A 19,272-nucleotide genomic window follows, 5' to 3' on the forward strand; every position below is an offset into this window, starting at 1 on the left:
CATAATTCTCAAATCATTCTTGCATTTTTGCCCCTATCAACTTGATATATATATATTTTGAGACGGAGTTTCGCTCGTGTCGCCCAGGCTGGAGTGCAACGGCGCGATCTCGGCTCACTGCAACTTCTGCCTCTCGGGTTCAAGTGATTCTCCTGCCTCAGCCTCCCAAGTAGCTGGGATTACAGGCGCCTGCCACCACAGCTGGCTCATTTTCATATTTTTGGTAGAGACAGGGTTTCACCATGTTGGCCAGGCAGGTCTCGAACTCCTGACCTCAGGTGATCCGCCTGCCTCGGCCTCGCAAAGTGCTGGGATTATAGGCATGAGCCACCATGCCCAGCCAACTTGATATGTTGATTTTTCTCCAAATCCAAGGGAGAAATGGGAAAACAGGAATAAATTTTCCCTTAAGTTCAGCTTCTCCCAATGTGTCAAATTGAGAGAAAATAGGGAAACAGGGAAGGAGAAAAAAAAAAAAAGTAAGGAAAAGAACAGTGCTGTCTGCTACAAAAACGGTTTTAAGGGTTGTGAAAGAGAAGGAAAGCAACAGCTCCTGGTTCTTTCTTTTTATTTCAGAAAAGTAATTCTCCTTTTACATCACTAATGCATCAGCAGGAAGCAGATATGCTCAGGCATGGCAGATCCCAGTTCTGATCTCCAAGTGGCCCAGTAGTTGAGTGTGTGGGTGGAGGTGCGATAAGTTAGCATCAAGCATTTAGATTGTTTTATACATAATGAAAGCAAAAATTTTCTCAGTGGCTTTTAATTAAGATCTCTCTCTCTCTCTTTTACAAAGGCACAAAAGTAAAAGCCAAATTACATGTACCTTTGTGATCTGTAACAATTAGTGACAAACCTGAATTCATAGTCATACACCATAAGGCATAAAGTCTTTGAGGATCAACAAAGAGTAGATAGAAACGTATGCAATTGTCCATTTGTACACTGCATGGCTTGCTACAATGAAAGTCACCATATTAACTGCTCTGAGGGCTGGCTTTCTTCAGAACATCAACGGAAACTCTGAAATTTGCTGCTTTCAGGACTTTGCCTAGCTCTTCCAACTAAATACTGAGCACATTGTTAGCTTATGAAAAATGATTATACTGGGCTTGAACTGGATACAAACTACTTTTCTAGATTTTTGGAGTGGTTGCAATATATTTCTGAATAAATGTATGTTGATATCTACAGAGAAACCTGTGATTTTCAGTGTCTGGTGTTTGGACATTAAGCTCAGGTGCAAACTTCAACTTTACCTAAGGAAAAGTCTCTTGTAAGCTGTAAGGGAAACAAACAATCTTCTAGAAATGAAGCTTGGGCCAAGCGCAAGGGAAACTAAGCAGCGACCTTAGAGACAGAATCTAAGTCATGGTAATGTTGTTTGCAAGGACAAACTGGTTCTGTATAATGAGGTTATTGACCTGAACTGTTTTCAAGCAGTTTTAAACATGAGGACCAGGTTCATTGTATCCAAGCCTGCAACATTAACTGAGAAACCAAGACTGATCAATAAACAGCCATGATTACAGGATCTCAGGAACCTTCATCATAATGGGAGCCTTTATAATTTTGGTCAGGTACAGAGAATCAGGTAACCTACTGCTAACGTATATTTAGCACTGGACTCTCATTTGCAAATGGAAGCCATTGATTAGCTATTTTTTGAAAACTGACCTGGCTTTCCATCTCCCTCCTTATGTAATAGCCTGTGAATAAATGTGACCTAGACTTCAACATGGATATGGAGAAGAAAAAAAAGTAGAAAGGTTTATCCCAGGCCAGCTTTTTGCCAAAGAAATAAGCAATTACATGACATTTCACTAAAAATTCTTGACCCAATAAAATACTCAAGCCTCAATGCCGATTTTACTCTTTTATAAGAAAGAGCAACAAAGAAAAGAAAGGTCACGGACCATATTGTGATTCTTTACAGCTGTTGGAGACAGACACTATGATGCAGTAGCTCGATTTGAATTAAACCAAACAATATGAAAAGCATCAAGGCTGGCAAGCAAAGCAATAAAGCCCCAAAGAATTTAATCTACCTTGAAGGTGGGACTACTTTTGTATTGATGGCAGCACACCAGGACAGAAATGAGTCCTTTAATGCAATGACTCGTTAATAGCCTTAAGATCACAATATATAAATAGGATATGCTGATCAAAAAGACAGCTTTGCCTCTGCTATTACAGTATGGCCAGTATTTCCTTACAAGTTATTTCATTGATTATAAATAGTCCACGTCAATGGCAAATGTACAACAGGGGAAGCATAACCCATTATGAGGTAATGGATATTGCTAGAGGTTGCTTCATTACCTTCACTGGCTGAGTGGCTGGTTTTTCCTTGTACAAATGCTGCCCTTTAGACAAAATCTCTTCCACATCCGGTTGTTTAGCTTGAACTGCTATTTCAGTTTCCTGGGGAAAAGAACCCATACAGTGCAGATTAACTTCACAGTTAGCAATAAAATTACTAAATTTAAATATACCCTTGGAGACTCCACATGTATTGCAGATCAATTTCTGCCTGGTACATAAGGGCACAAAAATGTAGCTTTTGGTGCAGAGAAAAGAAACAGAGATGTGAAACACATTAAACTTAAAAAAATTCATCCAATATCTTCTTGAATTATATAATACTCATATAGAAACACAGGCATTAACTACTTTTCAAAAAAGTAAAATGCAATAATGACAATATAATTTATTAACATAATTTATATGAATAAACACTAGTTTTAGCTACAATAATCTCAATAATCCTAATGTTCATTTTACTTTATACACTTATTGTTTTACAAAATTCTGTGTTTAGTATTGGATATAAATTTTGTTTTGAAATAAATATCAAATAATTATTTCTACATCACTGTCAAAATTATTTTCTTTCCAAAGGGTAAACACTTAAAGCACAGTATCAAAGCTTATTATTTATTAATGAGTCAAACAGGCCTTTTGAAGAACGATTAATTTTGTTTATTATTTGCTTTTCTTCAGTCTGGAGAAGGCTGAAGCATGACAAAAAAATCCTTCAGGTATATGAATATAAGCATTTTGTTACTGTCTGCTGCCTAGCTCTCTTGAAGAGACGACAAAAGAATTGTGCAGAAATTGAAGCTGAAGGAAGTGAAGTTAAATATTACAGAAGACTTTTTGGATGGAACACTTGTTAAACACTAGGATAGAGTATCAATTAATCAATGTCAGGCATCAGTCAGGGCCTGGGCAATCTTCCCCAGAGAGCAGCTCCTGATTAACCCGTATCTCTCTTCCTCCCTCCCCTACCCCGGAGCCTCCCAGCACTGCTGTGTTTAAGTGTCTTCGTGCCACTGTTTCCTTCGTATACTGTGTTTGTACCTGTTCCCTCTCAGTTCATTAGTAGGAAATCCCAAATTACTATAATCTCATACTGCCCAGTACAGTCTCTTGCAACTTACGGGTGCTCAGCACATGCTCTTGAGATAGACTATTTTTTTTCCAGTTCTTATTATAATAAATACCAGCAGCAAACAGGCACTTTGGTCAAAATTGTACATAACTAACCTCATGTGTTAATGGTTATGTATGCAAATTTCACTTCCTTTATAACAGTAGTTTAGCTACTTTACATGTAGAACTATTAATTGATGGTCTTACTGCCCCTTGCCAAGAAAACACATTGTTCCCTGAAAATGCAGCACCCGGAATGACTGTATGTCTCTGCTAGAGGTAGAAATAGCTCTGATCTCAGATCAGGAATAAGGAAAATCTAGTTTTACTTACTGAATTCCAAATAGGTCCCCAGCCACTATAAATTCACCCTTGAATACCGCATTTGCAAAAAAACATTTTGGTGTAGTAAATGGTGATATGGTCTCAAAATACTTTAAGAGAAAATAAAATATATTATTCTAAGGAAGTAGAGAAAAGAGCATATCTTCAGCAAGGGAAAAATGATTTAAGAAAAGGAAAAAAAGTAACTGAATTTTCAACCTATACATTTATCATTTATGTATACCATAAATTACCAAGCCAAATATACATGTACAATGTCTAAATTATACATTTGAAATTATATATGCATTACACATATAAACTGACGAGTTAACTTAAAGCACTGTCACCACCATTCATTTTGTATGCGTTTCTCTAAGACAAAGCACTATTTTCTATTTATTCACTGACAGCTGGGACTTTTCTTGTGATATTTATTGATATAGCTAATTACTGGTAATAGACAATGTTTTCTGATTAGCTTCATCATAGCTGTAGACTATATTATTGATGATAGCATAGTTACCATTCGTATAATGACTACTATTTGCCTTCCCCAACCCTGATTCAAACAGATTGCCACTTTACAGATGAGAAGATTAAGCAAGGGTGGGTGGGATAGTAGTGACGGTAGTGACAATGATGTGAATAGCTTGCCCACAACCTCGTGGGATGTAGGAGAGTTAATATTCAAACACAGCTAGGTCTGAATCCAAACTTTATGCTATTGGCAGTAGTAACAGCTACGTCTTCATATCTTACAACAACTTAATAACATATCCAAATGATTTGATCAAATTATGTTATTTCTAAGCATTAAGAAATTTTACTTTCACCATCTGAATCTGTTTGATATTATCACATATGCTGAAAAACATGCCCTACCTCTCTGATAATAGAGAATCACTATGGGTCAGAGGGAGACACGCAACTTAATGCAACAGTAGTCATTCCCATTCACTGGAATTTTTGAAAAATGATAGCAAAGACCATTGTTCCCACTGCCAACCTACAGTCTTATTTAAACTGTTCCAACTCCTTTGCTTCCTCCTTCAAAACACATCACAATTAATCACATTATGTGTATATGTATAGTTTTGACCATTCCTAAAGAATTACCCTCTATGAGAGTAAGACCCGTAACTACCTTGTTCACTCATATCCCTGGAAGTGCCTAACACATAGTAAGTGCTAAACAAAAAACCGTTGAACGGGCAAATAAATACTGTTGCAACTTTGAGCCTATGGGAATTGAGTTAAGAGTGTGTATTACTAGAGACATTTGTTCACGCAGACAGTCGAAAGGTTCATGGCATAGATTATTTTCTTTCTAAATAATCTGCTAGAGTTAAATACAGAGTCTACTCTTCTGCTTTTGGATTTCCCGTAATGATTTTTTTGGAAAATTTTACATCTTCACGTTATTGATTACAACAATGTCTCAGAAAACTCATTTCTATGACAAATTAAAATGGGATTATTTTATACTTAATTAATCCTTTCATTGACTTCCTTTAAACTAAAATTTCATTTATCCCACATTTTTCTTCTTAGCTGAATTTGTATAATTTAATCTCCATCTAGCAAACCAAGAGAAAAATCACAAATACAAATGTTTTAGCGTTTATATGATTTAGCACGAATATTTTATATAACCAACATCTGAATGTGGGACCTCTAATCAGGTACTTTATAACTATTGCACTTGAAGCATAGTAAACATTTATTAGTTTTGATTTGTAATTCCAGTAGAAGAGTAAACTTGGAAAGGCTGGAGGATCGTATTTCCTATAAAAAACTAAAAACTTCTATGAGTATTAAAACCTGTGATGTCCTAGCATGGAAAAGCTCATCTTTCCTTTCAAACACTCCCATTTCCCTTTTCTTTTTCACTCATCGAGCATAGGAAGTCAATATTCTCCTCATATTCCCTTAAATTTAATGTGTCCCTCTGTCCCCCAATACAGATCATTTGTATTTGATACATTTGATCTAACTTTTGTTTTCATAGTATTTATACATTAAAACCTTTTGCACTGAACACCAAACTTCTTATATTATTCCAACCTTTAAAAAAGATTTATATTTCTAAAATTGGAGTGTGTATTCAAAAGATACCTGCTGCATCATCTATTCGATATATTTATCAAATGATTTGGAGGGCCCACTATAAGCTAGAGATTGGGATACAGCACTAGAAAATTTTCAATTTACAATATGAATATATGTGTATGATATACATGTATATACATATATGTGTATTAGATATGATAAATACACATATCAACATATATGTATAATATGCACATATACACATACACATATGTGTGAGTGGATATATAGACACATGTATGTATATGTACAGGTATACCTCATTTTACTGAGTTTTGCCTTATTGGCTCTGCAGATACTGCTTTTTTTTTTTTTTTTACAAACTGAAGGTTTGTAGCAACCCTGCATCAAGCGAGTCTGTCAGCAACATTTCCAACACCATGTGCTTACTTCATGTCTCTGTGTCACAATTTGATAATTCTCACAATATTTCAAGCTTTTTCAATATTTTTATAACTGTTATGGTGATGGGTAATCAGTAATCTTTGATGTTACTATTTTAATAGTTTTGGGGTGCCACAAACAGTGCCCATATAGGATGGCAAACTTAATCCATTAATGTATGTATTCTGAACGCTCCACTGACCAGTCATCCCCCTACCTCTCTTCCACTCCTTGGGCCTCCCTATTCTGAGACACAACAATATTGAAATTATGCCAGTTAATAACCGTACTATGGCCTCTAAATGTTCAAGGGAAAACAAGAGTTGCATGTCTCTCACTTTAAATCAAAAGCTAGAAATGATTAAGCTTGGTTAGGAAGGCATGTCGAAAGCCAAGATAGGCTGGAAGCTAGGCCTCTTGTGCCCGTTAGCTAAGTTGTGAATGCAAAGGAAAAATTCTTGAAGAAAATTAAAAGTGCCAGTCTAGTGAACATGCAAATGATAACAAAGCAGAACAGCCTTATTGTTAATATGGAGAATGTCTTAGTGGTCTGGACAGAAGATCAAAACAGCCACAACATTCTCCTAAGCCAAAGCCTAATCCAGAGCAAGGCCCAATTCTGTTCAGTTGTATGAATGCTGAGAGAGGTGAGGAAATTGTAGAAGAAAAGTTGGAAGCCAGCAGAGGTTTGTTCATGAGGCTTTAGGACGAAGCCCTCTCCGTAACATAAAAGTGAAAGGTGAAGCAACAAGTGCTGATGGAGAAGCTGCAGCAAACTATCCAGAAGATCAAGCTAATATCTAAGATGATGAAGGTAGCTACACTAAACAACAGATTTTCAGTGTAGATGAAGCAGTCTTCTATTGGAAAAAGATGCCATCTAGGACTTTCATAGCTAGAGAGAAGTCAATGCCTGGCTTCGAAAGTTCAAAGGACAGGCTGACCCTCTTTTGAGGGGCTAATGCAATTGATGACTTTCAACTGAAGACAATGCTCATTTACTATTCCAAAAATCCTAGGGCCCTTAAGATTATGCTAATAGACTCTGCCTATGCTCTATAAAGGGAACAACAAAGCCCGGATGATAGCACATCTCTTTACAGCATGGTTTACTGAATATTTTAGGCCCACTGGCCATACCTATTGCACAGAAGAAAAAATCTCTTTCAATATATTACTGCTTGTTGATAATGCACCTGGTCAGCCAAGAGGTCTGATGAAGATGTACCAAGAGATTAATTTTGTTTTTGTTTTTATGCCTGCTAACACAACATCCATTCTGCAGTCCTTGGACAAAGGAGTCATTTCAGCTCTCAAGTCTTATTCTTTAAAAAGTACATTTTGTAAGGCTATAGTTGCCCTAGGTAGTGATTCCTCTGATGGATCTGGGTAAACTGAAAATCTTCTGGAAAGGACTCACCATTCCAGATGCCATTAAGGAAATTTGTGATTCATGGAAAGAGGTAAATATCAACATTACAAGGTGTTTGGAAGAAGTTTATTCCAACCCTCATGAATGCCTATGAGGGTCCAAGACTTTAGTAGGGGAAGTCACTGGATGTGGAGAAAATTGCAAGAGAACTAGAATAAAGTGGAGCCTGAAGGTGTAACTGAATGGCCGTAATCTCATAATGAAACTTCAATGGATGAAGAGTTGCTACTCATAGATGAGCAAAACAAAGTGTTTTCATGAGACAGAATCTACTCCTGGTGAAGACGCTGTAAACAATGTTGAAATGACAACAAAGGGTTTAGAATATTCTGTAAACTTAGTTGGTAAAGCAGCAGCAGGGTATGAGAGGCTTGACCTCATTTTTGAAAGATCTACTGTGGGTAAAATGTTATCAAATAGCATCACACACTACATAAAAATCTTTTGTGAAAAAAATCAACCAACATAGCAAACCTCATGGTTGTTTTATTCTAAGAAATTGGCATAGTCACTCCAACCTTCAACAGTTACTACTCTGATCGGTCAGCAGCTATCTCCGTCAAGGCAAGACCCTCCATCAGCAAAAAGATTAAGACTCATTGAAGGCTCAGATGACTGCTAGCAAGCTTTAGCAACAAAGTATTTTTTTAAATAATTTCAACTATTGTTTTAGATTTAAGGGGTACATGTGCAGGTTTGTTACATTTATATATTTATTGGGTGATACTGAGGTTTGGAGTATGATGGATCCTGTCACTGAGATAGTGCGCACTGTATCTAATAGTTAGTTTTTCAACTCTTGCCCCTCCCTTATCTCTTCCCCTACTAGTTTCCAGTATGTACTGTGGCCATCTTTATGTCCATGAGTGCCCAATGTTTAGGCCCACTTATAAGTGAGAACAAAGTGGTATTTGGTTTTCTGTTCCTACTAATTCACTTAACGATAATGGCCTCCAGTTGCATGCATGTTGCTACAAAGGACATAATTTCATTCTTTTTAATGGTTGTGTAGTATTTCATATTGTATGTGTACCACATTTTCTTCATCCAGTCCACCATTGATGGTCATCTAGGTTGATTCCTTGGCTTTTCTATTGTGAATAGTGCTGCAATGAACATACAAGTGCATGTGCCTTTTTGGTAGAATGATTTATTTGCTTTTGCATATATACTCAGTAATGGGATTGCTGGGTTGAATGACAGTGCATTTTAAGTTGAGAAATTCCCAAACTGCTTTCCACAGTGGGTGAACTAATTTACACTCCCACCAACAGCGTATAATGTTCCCTTTTCTCTGCAGCGTCATCAACATCTATTGTGTTTTGAGTTTTTGATAATAGGCATTCTGACTGGTGTGAGATGGTATCTCATTGTGGTTTTGATTTGCATTTCTCTAATGATGAGTGATGTGGAGCATTTTTTCATATCTGTTAGCCACCTGTTTGTCTTCTTTTGAGAAGTATCTATATATTCATGTCTTTTGCCCACTTTTTACATGGGGTTATCTGCGTTTTGCTTGTTAAGTTCCCTATAGATTATGGATATTAGATCTTTGTCTGATGGATAGTTTGTGTATATTTTCTCTCATCTTGTGGGTTGTCTGTTTACTCTGTTGATAGTTTCTTTTGCTGTGTAGAAGCTCTTTAGTTTAATTAGATCCCACTTGTTAATTTTTGGTTTTGTTACATTTGCTTTTAAGGACTTAGTCATGAATTCTTTCTGAAGGCTGATGTCCAGAATAGTATTTCCTAGGTTTTCTTCTAGGATTCTTCTAGTTTGAGATTTTATTGTATTGTATTGTATTGTATTGTATTGTATTGTATTGTATTGTATTGTATTGTATTTATTTAGGGACGGAGTCTCGCTCTGTTGTCAGGCTGAAGTGCAGTGGCGCAGTGCAATCTGGGCTCACTGCAACCTCCGACTCCCTGGCTCAAGCGGTTCTCCTGCCTCAGCCTCCCAAGTAGCTGGGATTACAGGGATGCGCCAGCATGCCCAGCTAATTTTTTTGTATTTTTAGTAGAGACGGGGTTTCACCATGTTGGCCAGGATGGTGTCAATCTCCTGACCTCGTGATCCACCTGCTTCAGCCTCCCAAAGTGCTGGGATTACAGGCGTGAGCCACCGCACCTGGCTGAGATTTTATTTTTTTAAATCTTTAATCCATCTTGAGTTAATTTTTGTATATAGTGAAAGGTAGGAGTCCAGTTTCATTCCTCTGGATACGGTTAGCCAGCTATCCCAGCACCATTTATTGAGTAGGGAGTCCTTTCCCCATTTTTTTTTTGTTGTTGTTGTTTACTTTGTTAAAGATCAGATGGCTGTAGGTATGCGGCTTTATTTCTGGGTTCTCTATTCTGTTCTACTGGTCCAAGTTTCTGTTTTTGTAGAAGTCCCATTCTCTTTGGGTAACTGTAGCCTTATAGTATAGTTTGAAGTTGGTTAATATCATGCTTTATTCTTTTCACTTAGCATTGCTTTTACTCTTCAGACTGTTTTTTAGATTCATATGAATTTTAGGATAGTTTTTTATAATTCTGTGAAAAATGACATTGCTAGTTTGATAGGAATAGCATTGAATCTGTAGATTGCTTTAAGCAGTATGTTCATTTTAATGATATTGATTCTTCCTTTCCATTAACGTGGAATGTTTTTCCATTTGTTTGTGTTATCTATGGTTTCTTTCAGCAGTGTTTTGTAGTTAGCCCTGTAGAGATCTTTCACTTCTTTGGTTAGATGTATTCCTAGATATTTTATTTTTTGTGGTTATTGTAAATAGTTTGCATTCTTGATTTGGCTCTCAGCTTGAACACTGCAATAACATATTTTTAAATTAAGGCATGTACATTAGTTTTTAGGCATACACTATTGCATACTTAATAGATTACAGTGTAGCGTAAACCTGACTTCTATATGTACCAGGAAACCAAAAAATTCATGTGACTCACTTTATTATGGTGGTCTGGAACTGAACCTTCAGTGTCTCAGAGGTATGGCTGTATATGTGTATACATATATATATGTATATGTGTGTATATATATGTATATGTATGCTATGAAGAAAGATTAAAAAGAGTAAGTAGAGAGTGACAGTGGGCTCTATTTTAGGCAATGTGAGCACAGAAGACTGCTCCTCTCTTCAGGAAATGGAATGAAGTGAAGAAATGAGTCATGTCAACATACTGAAGACTATTTCAGGCAGAGGGAAAAGCAAGTTCCATTGCCAAAAGGCGGTGAGGAGTTTTGCTTGTATAAGGATTTGAAGTAGTACAATGCTCTGTTAACATAAATATGTACAGAATCATTCAGGTGTCATAGAGGACAGAATAAAGTCTTCTCTCTCTCTCTCTCTCTCTCTCTCTCTCCCTCTCCCCCCGTCCCTCTCTTTCTCTCAAGTTGATTGTATATACCAAGAGCTTAGTACTTTGTAATATTTCTTGGATACCAACCCTGATTTGACTCTTTTAAGATGATAACTCTAGCGGCAGATTGGAGGCAAGATTTTAAGGATAAGGGGCTGGTGGAAGAAACATAGGAAATGCCTTTAGAGGTCCGAGTACTTATTGAACAAACAGGAGCAGCATGGATGTTCAGGAAGTATTATTCCTATGTTGTGGATAAAGGACTGGCAGGACTTGATGGGGAAAAAGAAAATTTTCAGAATCACCAAGATTTTATAACTTGGGAGAAACTGTCTAGGGGTACAGGGAAGATAGAGGAGCCTGTATATGGAAGGAATAATGTTTTCAGGTTGGAGACATGAGTCAAGATGCCTGTGATTAACACTGATGCAAATGTACAGAAAGTAATTGCAAAAAGAAGCGTAGTGTGCAGATTAGGGGTAAGGCTAAGAATACAGGTTTGGAGGTAAAAATAGTAGTTGGACAATATTGTCCCAGTGATACTTGTAGAGTGACTGAAGAGGATAGAGCCAGAATTAGGTATTCGCCTCCACAGGATAACAGAAGAAAGTTGAACCAAGAAAAGATAGAAAGAGCAGAAGAGACTGAAACAAGAACATGTAAAAATCCAAAATAGAAGTGAGGAGAGAATTATATGAAAAGGGGTGCCACCATGTTACATATTACAGATAAGCAAGGAAGCTCAAGAAATAATACAAATAATAATACTGAATATATCCTTCATTGGAGGTTAAATGAAATAAGGTTTTATATCCAATGTTCTCGGTTTACTTTGTAAATACTAGCTTGTGGTCCCCCAAGTTTACTACATGTTCCCATTTTTAAAATTCAGCAAACAGATTTAGGTAACAACAGTAAACTTACCAGATATATCTTACAATGGGAGCAACTATAACAAGGTGCGTAAAACAAATTAATGGGAACGTTTGCTCTGGAAAATCAAGAAATACACACACACACACAATCTTTAAGGATAGTTATTAATTATGGAAGAAACAAACCTAAAATTATGAGAGTATTAATTCATCCTATATGATAAAAATTCTTAACATTTTAAAAAAGTCTTGCAACACTGTAACAAATTCAAAAGGCTGGATATTTCTTCCTTTAAAATTGCTTACAAGTACAATCCAGTGAAAATTCTATACCTTTAGAAAATGAACAGAAATAGTCAAAAATTTCATCTGTGTTTCTTGTGTGCAGCCAAATGACTAGCATCCTTCTCTATCCACTCCATATTCTTCAATCACCCATAAATAGTTCCAAAAATCATGAAGAATAGATACCACTACTCAGAAGGCACTGGCAGATAGATAGGATCAGGAGTCTGCTTTGACAACTACAAGGAATTTCCTTAAGACATCCACATACAAATTTTAATTAATAAAATTGTTATTGGCGAATAAACAGAAATGGCAACAAGGCTGGCATTTGAGTAGTCCAAGTATTACTTAGAGCTCCAAAGTACTAAGTGGGTGCTTGCTACATGATGGACTGAAGAGCAGGTGGCATGCCAAATGAAATGTCCATATTTTTCACTTGCAGGAAGTAGAATATTCCCTGTTCAAGTCACCAAAATAGCCCTAGATTTAGTCCTCTGGTGAATGAACATTGCATACTCACATCATTTCCCTCTATTGAAATGTTTCCTATTACCATGTCCTTCTATCACCACTATTGTCATCTTTTCATCCTTCAATGACATAGTACAGATTTTAAGTACCCATATGAGATTTATTCTCAGTTCTATAGAAACAGAGCAATGGGTGAAAGAATTCATGTCAGCTCTAAATTCTTTGTGGCTACTTTTCCTTGGCACATTTTTGGAGAACTGGACCTCTAATTAAATGCACCTTTGATAGATCACTTTAGAAAGACCATTTTGAAGATAAATTTCTACAATTTACCTCACTACATTTATTTGCAGGTTGAATTTATTAGTTCAACGATAGGTCAGTTATTAAGGGCAAGATACTATTGCTTGAAGGGTCAACTGTAGTAAATCCAATTAACTTCACTGAAAATATTCTTTAGTACATATTTTCTTCAGTGAGTATAAGGAAAATAAACTGTAAGAAACTGACAATTATCCTAAAAATTAAAGAATATGTGAAATAAATTGTAAAAGTTGTTATTTCTCCATGCAAATAAAATGTGACATAGAAAAGCTAAAAAACAAAGCAAGAAACAACTCCAAAGAAACCACATGAGATGGAAAGATCAGAAAATGCTACTAAAATTATTAGCTATGCTGAAAATGGCAACTAACTGCTATAGTGATATTAACTGCTATGATAATATTAACAAGCTACAGTTGCTAAAACATTTATTATATGTCAAACACTGTGCTTTTCACACACACATACACTCCTACAAAGAAAGTTTTATCTAATTTCACAGATGCTGCAATTGAGAGAGATTAGGTCAATTATCCAAGACCATGTGGCTTGCAAATGGCAGAGTTGAGATTATATCCAGGAAGTATGTGTCACCAAATCTCTATTTCCTTCTTTCTGAATCTGTTGTGTATACTGTGTGTGTGTGTGTGTGTGTGTGCATACACGCACATGTGCATATATGCTTATTATTTCTTTCCAAAATTGACGTTTCTTAATATTATGTTAATTATTTCTCCTCCTCTTGAACTCAAATACATTCTACAATATTCTTCCAGAATATAAATGAGAGACAAGCCTGTCCCTTTTCACAAAAAATGAAATAAATTTTTACATAGCCTTGTAATAGCTCTGAGGGTTTCTCTTAGTGGGTTTATGATTGCCAAACCTCTGATATCCAGGTCAGAGAACTGGTTTGAGCAAACCTTTTATCTCACAAATGGCCTCACATCTTTATATGATTTCAGATAAGGTGAAGAAGGCCACCACTAAAATGGAAACATAGCTAATTATAGTGGCCGGCTTGTGTAAGGAGAAAGTGTTCAACTTCAAAGAACATTCAGACAAGAAAGTCGTCATGGGATTTCCACCAAAAAGTCTCATTTCTAATAACAGAACATTTCCATTAAGGTTTTTTTTTCCTCCATGCCTTATTCTTAATGTCCCCTCCAATGCAAGATTGTGTACCAGGTGTTAAGATCCTTATGATACGAGGAGAGTTTGATTTTCTTCATAGTATTGATAGTTCACTACAATGTCAGGTATAATTTTAAGAAAATAACTTGTATTAATTAGGTAATAGGGAGTAATGGTTCAATAACAGTAGGAGAATATCATGGTCTCTTCTGAAATCCAGCCCTGATAGGTTTTTGAAATGGAGTAACTCTAAGCACCTTTACTTTTATTTATCTCTTATTAAATGGCATTACTAATAATGGGCAGTTGCTGATCTGACAAGCAGTGAAGCAAAGATTAGTGATGAAAAGAGGTAGAAAAAAAAAACCCTTGAGGGTAAAAGTAGCAAGTCAGAGGCAAATTAATATATATTTACATTTTCTAATAATTGATTTATTCAACATATTTCTAATTCTACATCATGCCGATTGTGTGTGCATGTGTTTAACTAGAAATTTGGTGTTCTTAGAAATAAATAATAGTACAAAAAGGAAAAATTCTTCCTTGTTTTCCTTTCTTGTACTCAATTTAAATTTTCATTTTACCTACTAATAACCTTAGAATATATGATTCTATATATATTAAGAATATATATCTCAAAGCACATTATAAGGAGGACATAAACAACCTTTCCATGTATGTTCAAACATTTATTTATTTATTTATTTATTTATTTGCTCATTCGACAAACATTTATTCAGTGCTTACTATGTTTCACTGGGGTAGGAATGGGGAGTGCAGACACACAAATATATACTACATTTAGAGCAGGTCAGGTATAACAACTAGTAAAGTGCAATGTATAATGGAGCACAGAGCAGGAACTGATCACTTTTGTGTTTGATAGACAAGAAGGTCAGGACAGAAAGGCTGGGAGCAGAAACAGCTCATGCACCTCATTATAAGGGGACGGACAGCAGAGAGAATGTATTCCAAGAGGGAATATGGAACATGCAAAGACAGGAAGCAGAAGAAGTATGGAGCTATCATGTAGGGGAATGGGAAGTAATGGAGTAGAAATAGAAAACAAAAGCCAGAGAAAAGAAGGATCTTGTATACCACCCTCAGAACTGTAGTGGAGAAGCTACAAGAGTTTTAAATAAGGGAATGGCACTTATGTTTTCCAATTGATCTTCTAAATATATATGATTATATATTTATAAATGAATGTATATGAATATGTGAATAAATAGACATAAGATCTACTATTAATGCTTGGTTTTCTAATCAAATAAGCTGATCTGAATGAGATATAAATATTGCTACAGAAAAAAGAAATTCAAGATAAAAATGACAACTTTTTTGTAAACATTAAGTGTCCATTCACTTAATTTTTTTTAACTTTTATTTTAAGTACATGTGCAAGTTTCTAACATAGGTAAACTTGTGTCATGAGGGCCTGTTGTACAGATTATGTTGTCACCCAGATATTAAGCCTAGTACCCATTAGTTATTTTTTCTGGTTCTCTCCCTCCGCCCAACCTCCACCCTCTGATAGGCCCCATTGTGTGTTGTTCCCCTGTATGTGTCCATGTGTTCTCACCACTTAGCTCCCACTCATAACTTACTTACTTATAAGGAGTGCCTTCTACCATTTGGCTGTTTTGTCAACCCCACAATTAACAGTTTTTCTATCTAATCTATCATTGATGATAAGGGCCACTATTGTTATGTAAACTAAGAAAGCCAAAAAACAAAAAAACCTAGACTTTGTAAACATTATCTATTGTATGATATATCTCAAGTTCAGAGGTGTTGAAATACTAAAAAATGCATTTGGGAATCAATGAAATCCTAAGACATTTGTGGATACTATGATTGATTTGTTAGTTCATTATTATTCATTTCCTCTCTTAATATGGCTGCCCTGCAGTGAATATACTTCCCTTCCCATTGACTTTGGGCTTGACTGTGTACCTTTGATCAATAGACCATGGACAGACAGAAGGGACTGTGTGGCAGCTCTTAGCTGGAACTTTAAAGGCAGTTCAAGATTTGCTGGTTCCCCTTGTTCTTATCTTCCATCATGAGAGAATAATATGCCATATAAAAGCTGCTCTTTCCGCTGGGGTCCTGGGATGAGAAGACATTTAGAGCAGATCCATATTCTAGAATGAAAAGACCTTAACTTGATTCATAGTGTGGAGTCAAGCTGCAGCTGATCTGCAGACACATGAGTGAGTAATAAATGTTTGTTGTTATATGTCACTGGAATTTTGTCATTGTTTGTTACTGCAGCAAGAGCTGACAATTACAATATTATAGTAAAACAAACAAACAATATGTGATTTCTGGGACAAAAAAAAACAAAGTAAGCCTTTAATATAAATGTGCCCTGGTCGCATATATTGACTGCACTATCTCTCATTCCATACAGAAACTGTTTGCTAAAAAGTGTAGCAAGAAACAAAATATGAAATGGAATCAATATTGTGTTAGAGACTGATTTCTGCAGTCCAGATTGTCAGTCAGACTCTGACAAATGAAGGCTGATGGATGGAAAAACACAACATTGTTCAGTTGAGTTTCTTTGTCTTTCCTCTCATGTTGGGTGACTGTTCTTTTACTTAACTACAATTAGGTTTGCTAGACCACTGCAACACAGCTCTCTTTCACTATAACTGCATGCTGTCAAGTACGTGCCAACCTGATTGACAAAAGAATGACAGGTTCTCTCTTTCCATTTTGAACTAATCAAGGGCAGCTCACCAAAGGGAGACTTAAAAAAAAAAAACTTAGAGATTTATGGATTTCAAAAATAATCTGTCCAAATATACAAAGCATAATGCAGCATTGATTTTTAAACTGGAAAGTGTTGTGAAACTGTGAAGATATAATCTACTAAGCTGCATAATTGAAATGTTCAAGGCCAGTGAAAGAGTGGACATAGGCGTGACCATCAGGTAACATCCAGAAGCCTCTATGGAAGCTCTCCACCTTAAAGTGGGGGTTTCAAAGTCTTTTTGGCAGAATTCTTTTGGCAAATGAAATATTACCAAAACTCTTCCAAAAAATCACTTGAGTCATTCCATAAATATTGACAGATTACTTATTATCTGCTAAACATTGTTTGAGGTACTAGATATGTAACAGCGAATAAAACAGACAAACTTTGTGTGTCCTCATAAAACTTACATTCTAATGGTGATAATGTATAGTAAAAGAGAAATTACGGTGCTTTGGAGAGTGAAAAGTGCTAAAGAACAAAATGTAAAGCACTGGATAGGAATAAGAGACTTAGGTATGGGGCAAAGGGAGGTGGCATGTGGAGAGTTTAGAAAGTGCCTGCAGGGAAAGCCTCACTGAGTAGGTGGTATTTAAATAAGGATCTGAAGGAAGTGAGGGAACGATTCAAGTAGCTATCTCAGGAAAGAACAATCTGTGCAGAGACAGCAAGTGCAAAGGCCCTGGGGCAGGAGTGTATGTGTATGTTCAATTAAAAAAATAAGGACACCAGGGTGAGTGGAATCTAGTGAGCAAGGGGAGAGTAGTAGGAATGATAGTCATAGAGTTGGGGATGGAGGAGGATAGGTCCTGCATCTTTGGAAGGATTTTGGCTGTCATCCTGAGTGAGATTAGGAAGCATAGGAGAGTTTTCAGCAGAGGAGTGATGTGATCTGACTTATTTTTAAACAGATCATTCTGGCTGCTGTATTAAGATTAGACTTTAAGAATGCAGAGAACAGATGGCAGTTAAGAACAGATTCTTAAGGGGGTACAATCTGCATTGTTTGGATGGAAGGACTCTGTGAAAACCTGAAGCCATTATTTTGGAAAACTTTATACATACAGTTCTTAACTAAGGGCCAAAGCTCTGGTCTGGTTTAACAGCAGCACAGGACACTGCTTAGAAGAACATTCATTTAAACTGGTACTCCCAGGTCTTGCTGCCTTCCTAAGTCCTTACTGGTGAAGAGTATGGGCTCTTGAGTCTGGTTATCTAGGTTCCAATCCTAGCATGAATTGACTATTTCCAACAGAGACCAAATGGCCCGTGAAGCCTCAAAAACTGACTGAAATTTTTCTATTTGGCCTTTTAAAGAAAAAAGTTGGCCAACACTGATGTAGAGAAACGGTTAGGTTCAGGCTTTGTGGCTCTAAAATCCTTCAAGTATGCATAATTATTCCACAATGTAAACATATATCAAAACATCACATTGTACCTCATAAATATATATACTTATTATTTGTCAATTAAAATAAAATAAAAAATACAGGGGTATTTTTAATAATCAAACATTAGAAACAAATGCTTTTCTATAAACTCCTTATATAGACTCATAGAAAGAGTTAAACAATTTATAATTAGAATTTATTTGTTTATTTATTTACTATTTTGACACAGTCTCGCTCTGTCGCCCAGGCTGGAGTGCAGTGGCATGATCTCGGCTCACTGCAACCTCTGCCTCCCCAGCTCAAGCGATTCTTGTGCCTCAGCCTCCAGAGTAGCTGAGATTACAGGCATGCACCACCAAGCCTGGCTAATTTTTGTGTTTTTAGTACAGACGGGGTTTTGCCATGTTGGCCAGGCTCGTCTCGAACTCCTGGCCTCAAGTGATCCACCCATTTCGGCCTCTCAAAGTGCTGGGATTACAGGTGTGAGCCACTGCACCTGGCCAATTTGTAATTATACTTTAGAGCAGAGGTTAGCAAACATTTTCTATAAAACACCATATAGTAAATATTTTAGACTTTGTGGGCCAAACTCAAATTCTGCCAATGTGGCATGAAAGTAGTCAGGTCTAATACATGAACAAATAAATGTGGTTGTGTTCCAGTAACACTTTATTTCTGAAAATAGGTGGAGGACTAAATGTGGCCCTTGGACCATAGTTTGCTGACTCTTGCTTTAGGATATTACAGTGTTGTTGGAAATAATCAGTCTAGAAATAAGAACATCTGGGTTCTAGGCTTATTAGCCCATGAGTTGGGGCAAGTCATTTAACTGCTCTAAGTTTCAGGTTTCAGTATCTTTAAATATAAAATAAATGAAACTAACAGATATTATTGTGAGTAAAGGATTAAAAACACCCTTTGTCCATCTGTATGAGAATTCGTACTTTAATCAACTTTCTAGCTCCCTTCTCCCTAG

The 19,272-nt window shown here is 36.4% G+C and overlaps 1 protein-coding gene across 14 annotated transcripts in view; it reads right to left on the reverse strand.

Annotated features, from left to right (window-relative positions):
- DMD (dystrophin) overlaps window positions 1-19,272 on the reverse strand; it is a 2,616,526-nt gene that overhangs the window by 717,237 nt on the left and 1,880,017 nt on the right. For all 14 annotated transcript variants that reach the window (XM_063804906.1, XM_063804905.1, XM_063804907.1 and 11 more), the window contains one exon: window positions 2,323-2,424. In XM_063804906.1, the coding sequence (XP_063660976.1) occupies window positions 2,323-2,424 (102 nt within the window). The remainder of the gene's footprint in view (window positions 1-2,322; window positions 2,425-19,272) is intronic.

This window comes from Pan troglodytes, chromosome X, assembly GCF_028858775.2.
Source record: "Pan troglodytes isolate AG18354 chromosome X, NHGRI_mPanTro3-v2.0_pri, whole genome shotgun sequence".
Classification (NCBI taxonomy): domain Eukaryota; kingdom Metazoa; phylum Chordata; class Mammalia; order Primates; family Hominidae; genus Pan; species Pan troglodytes.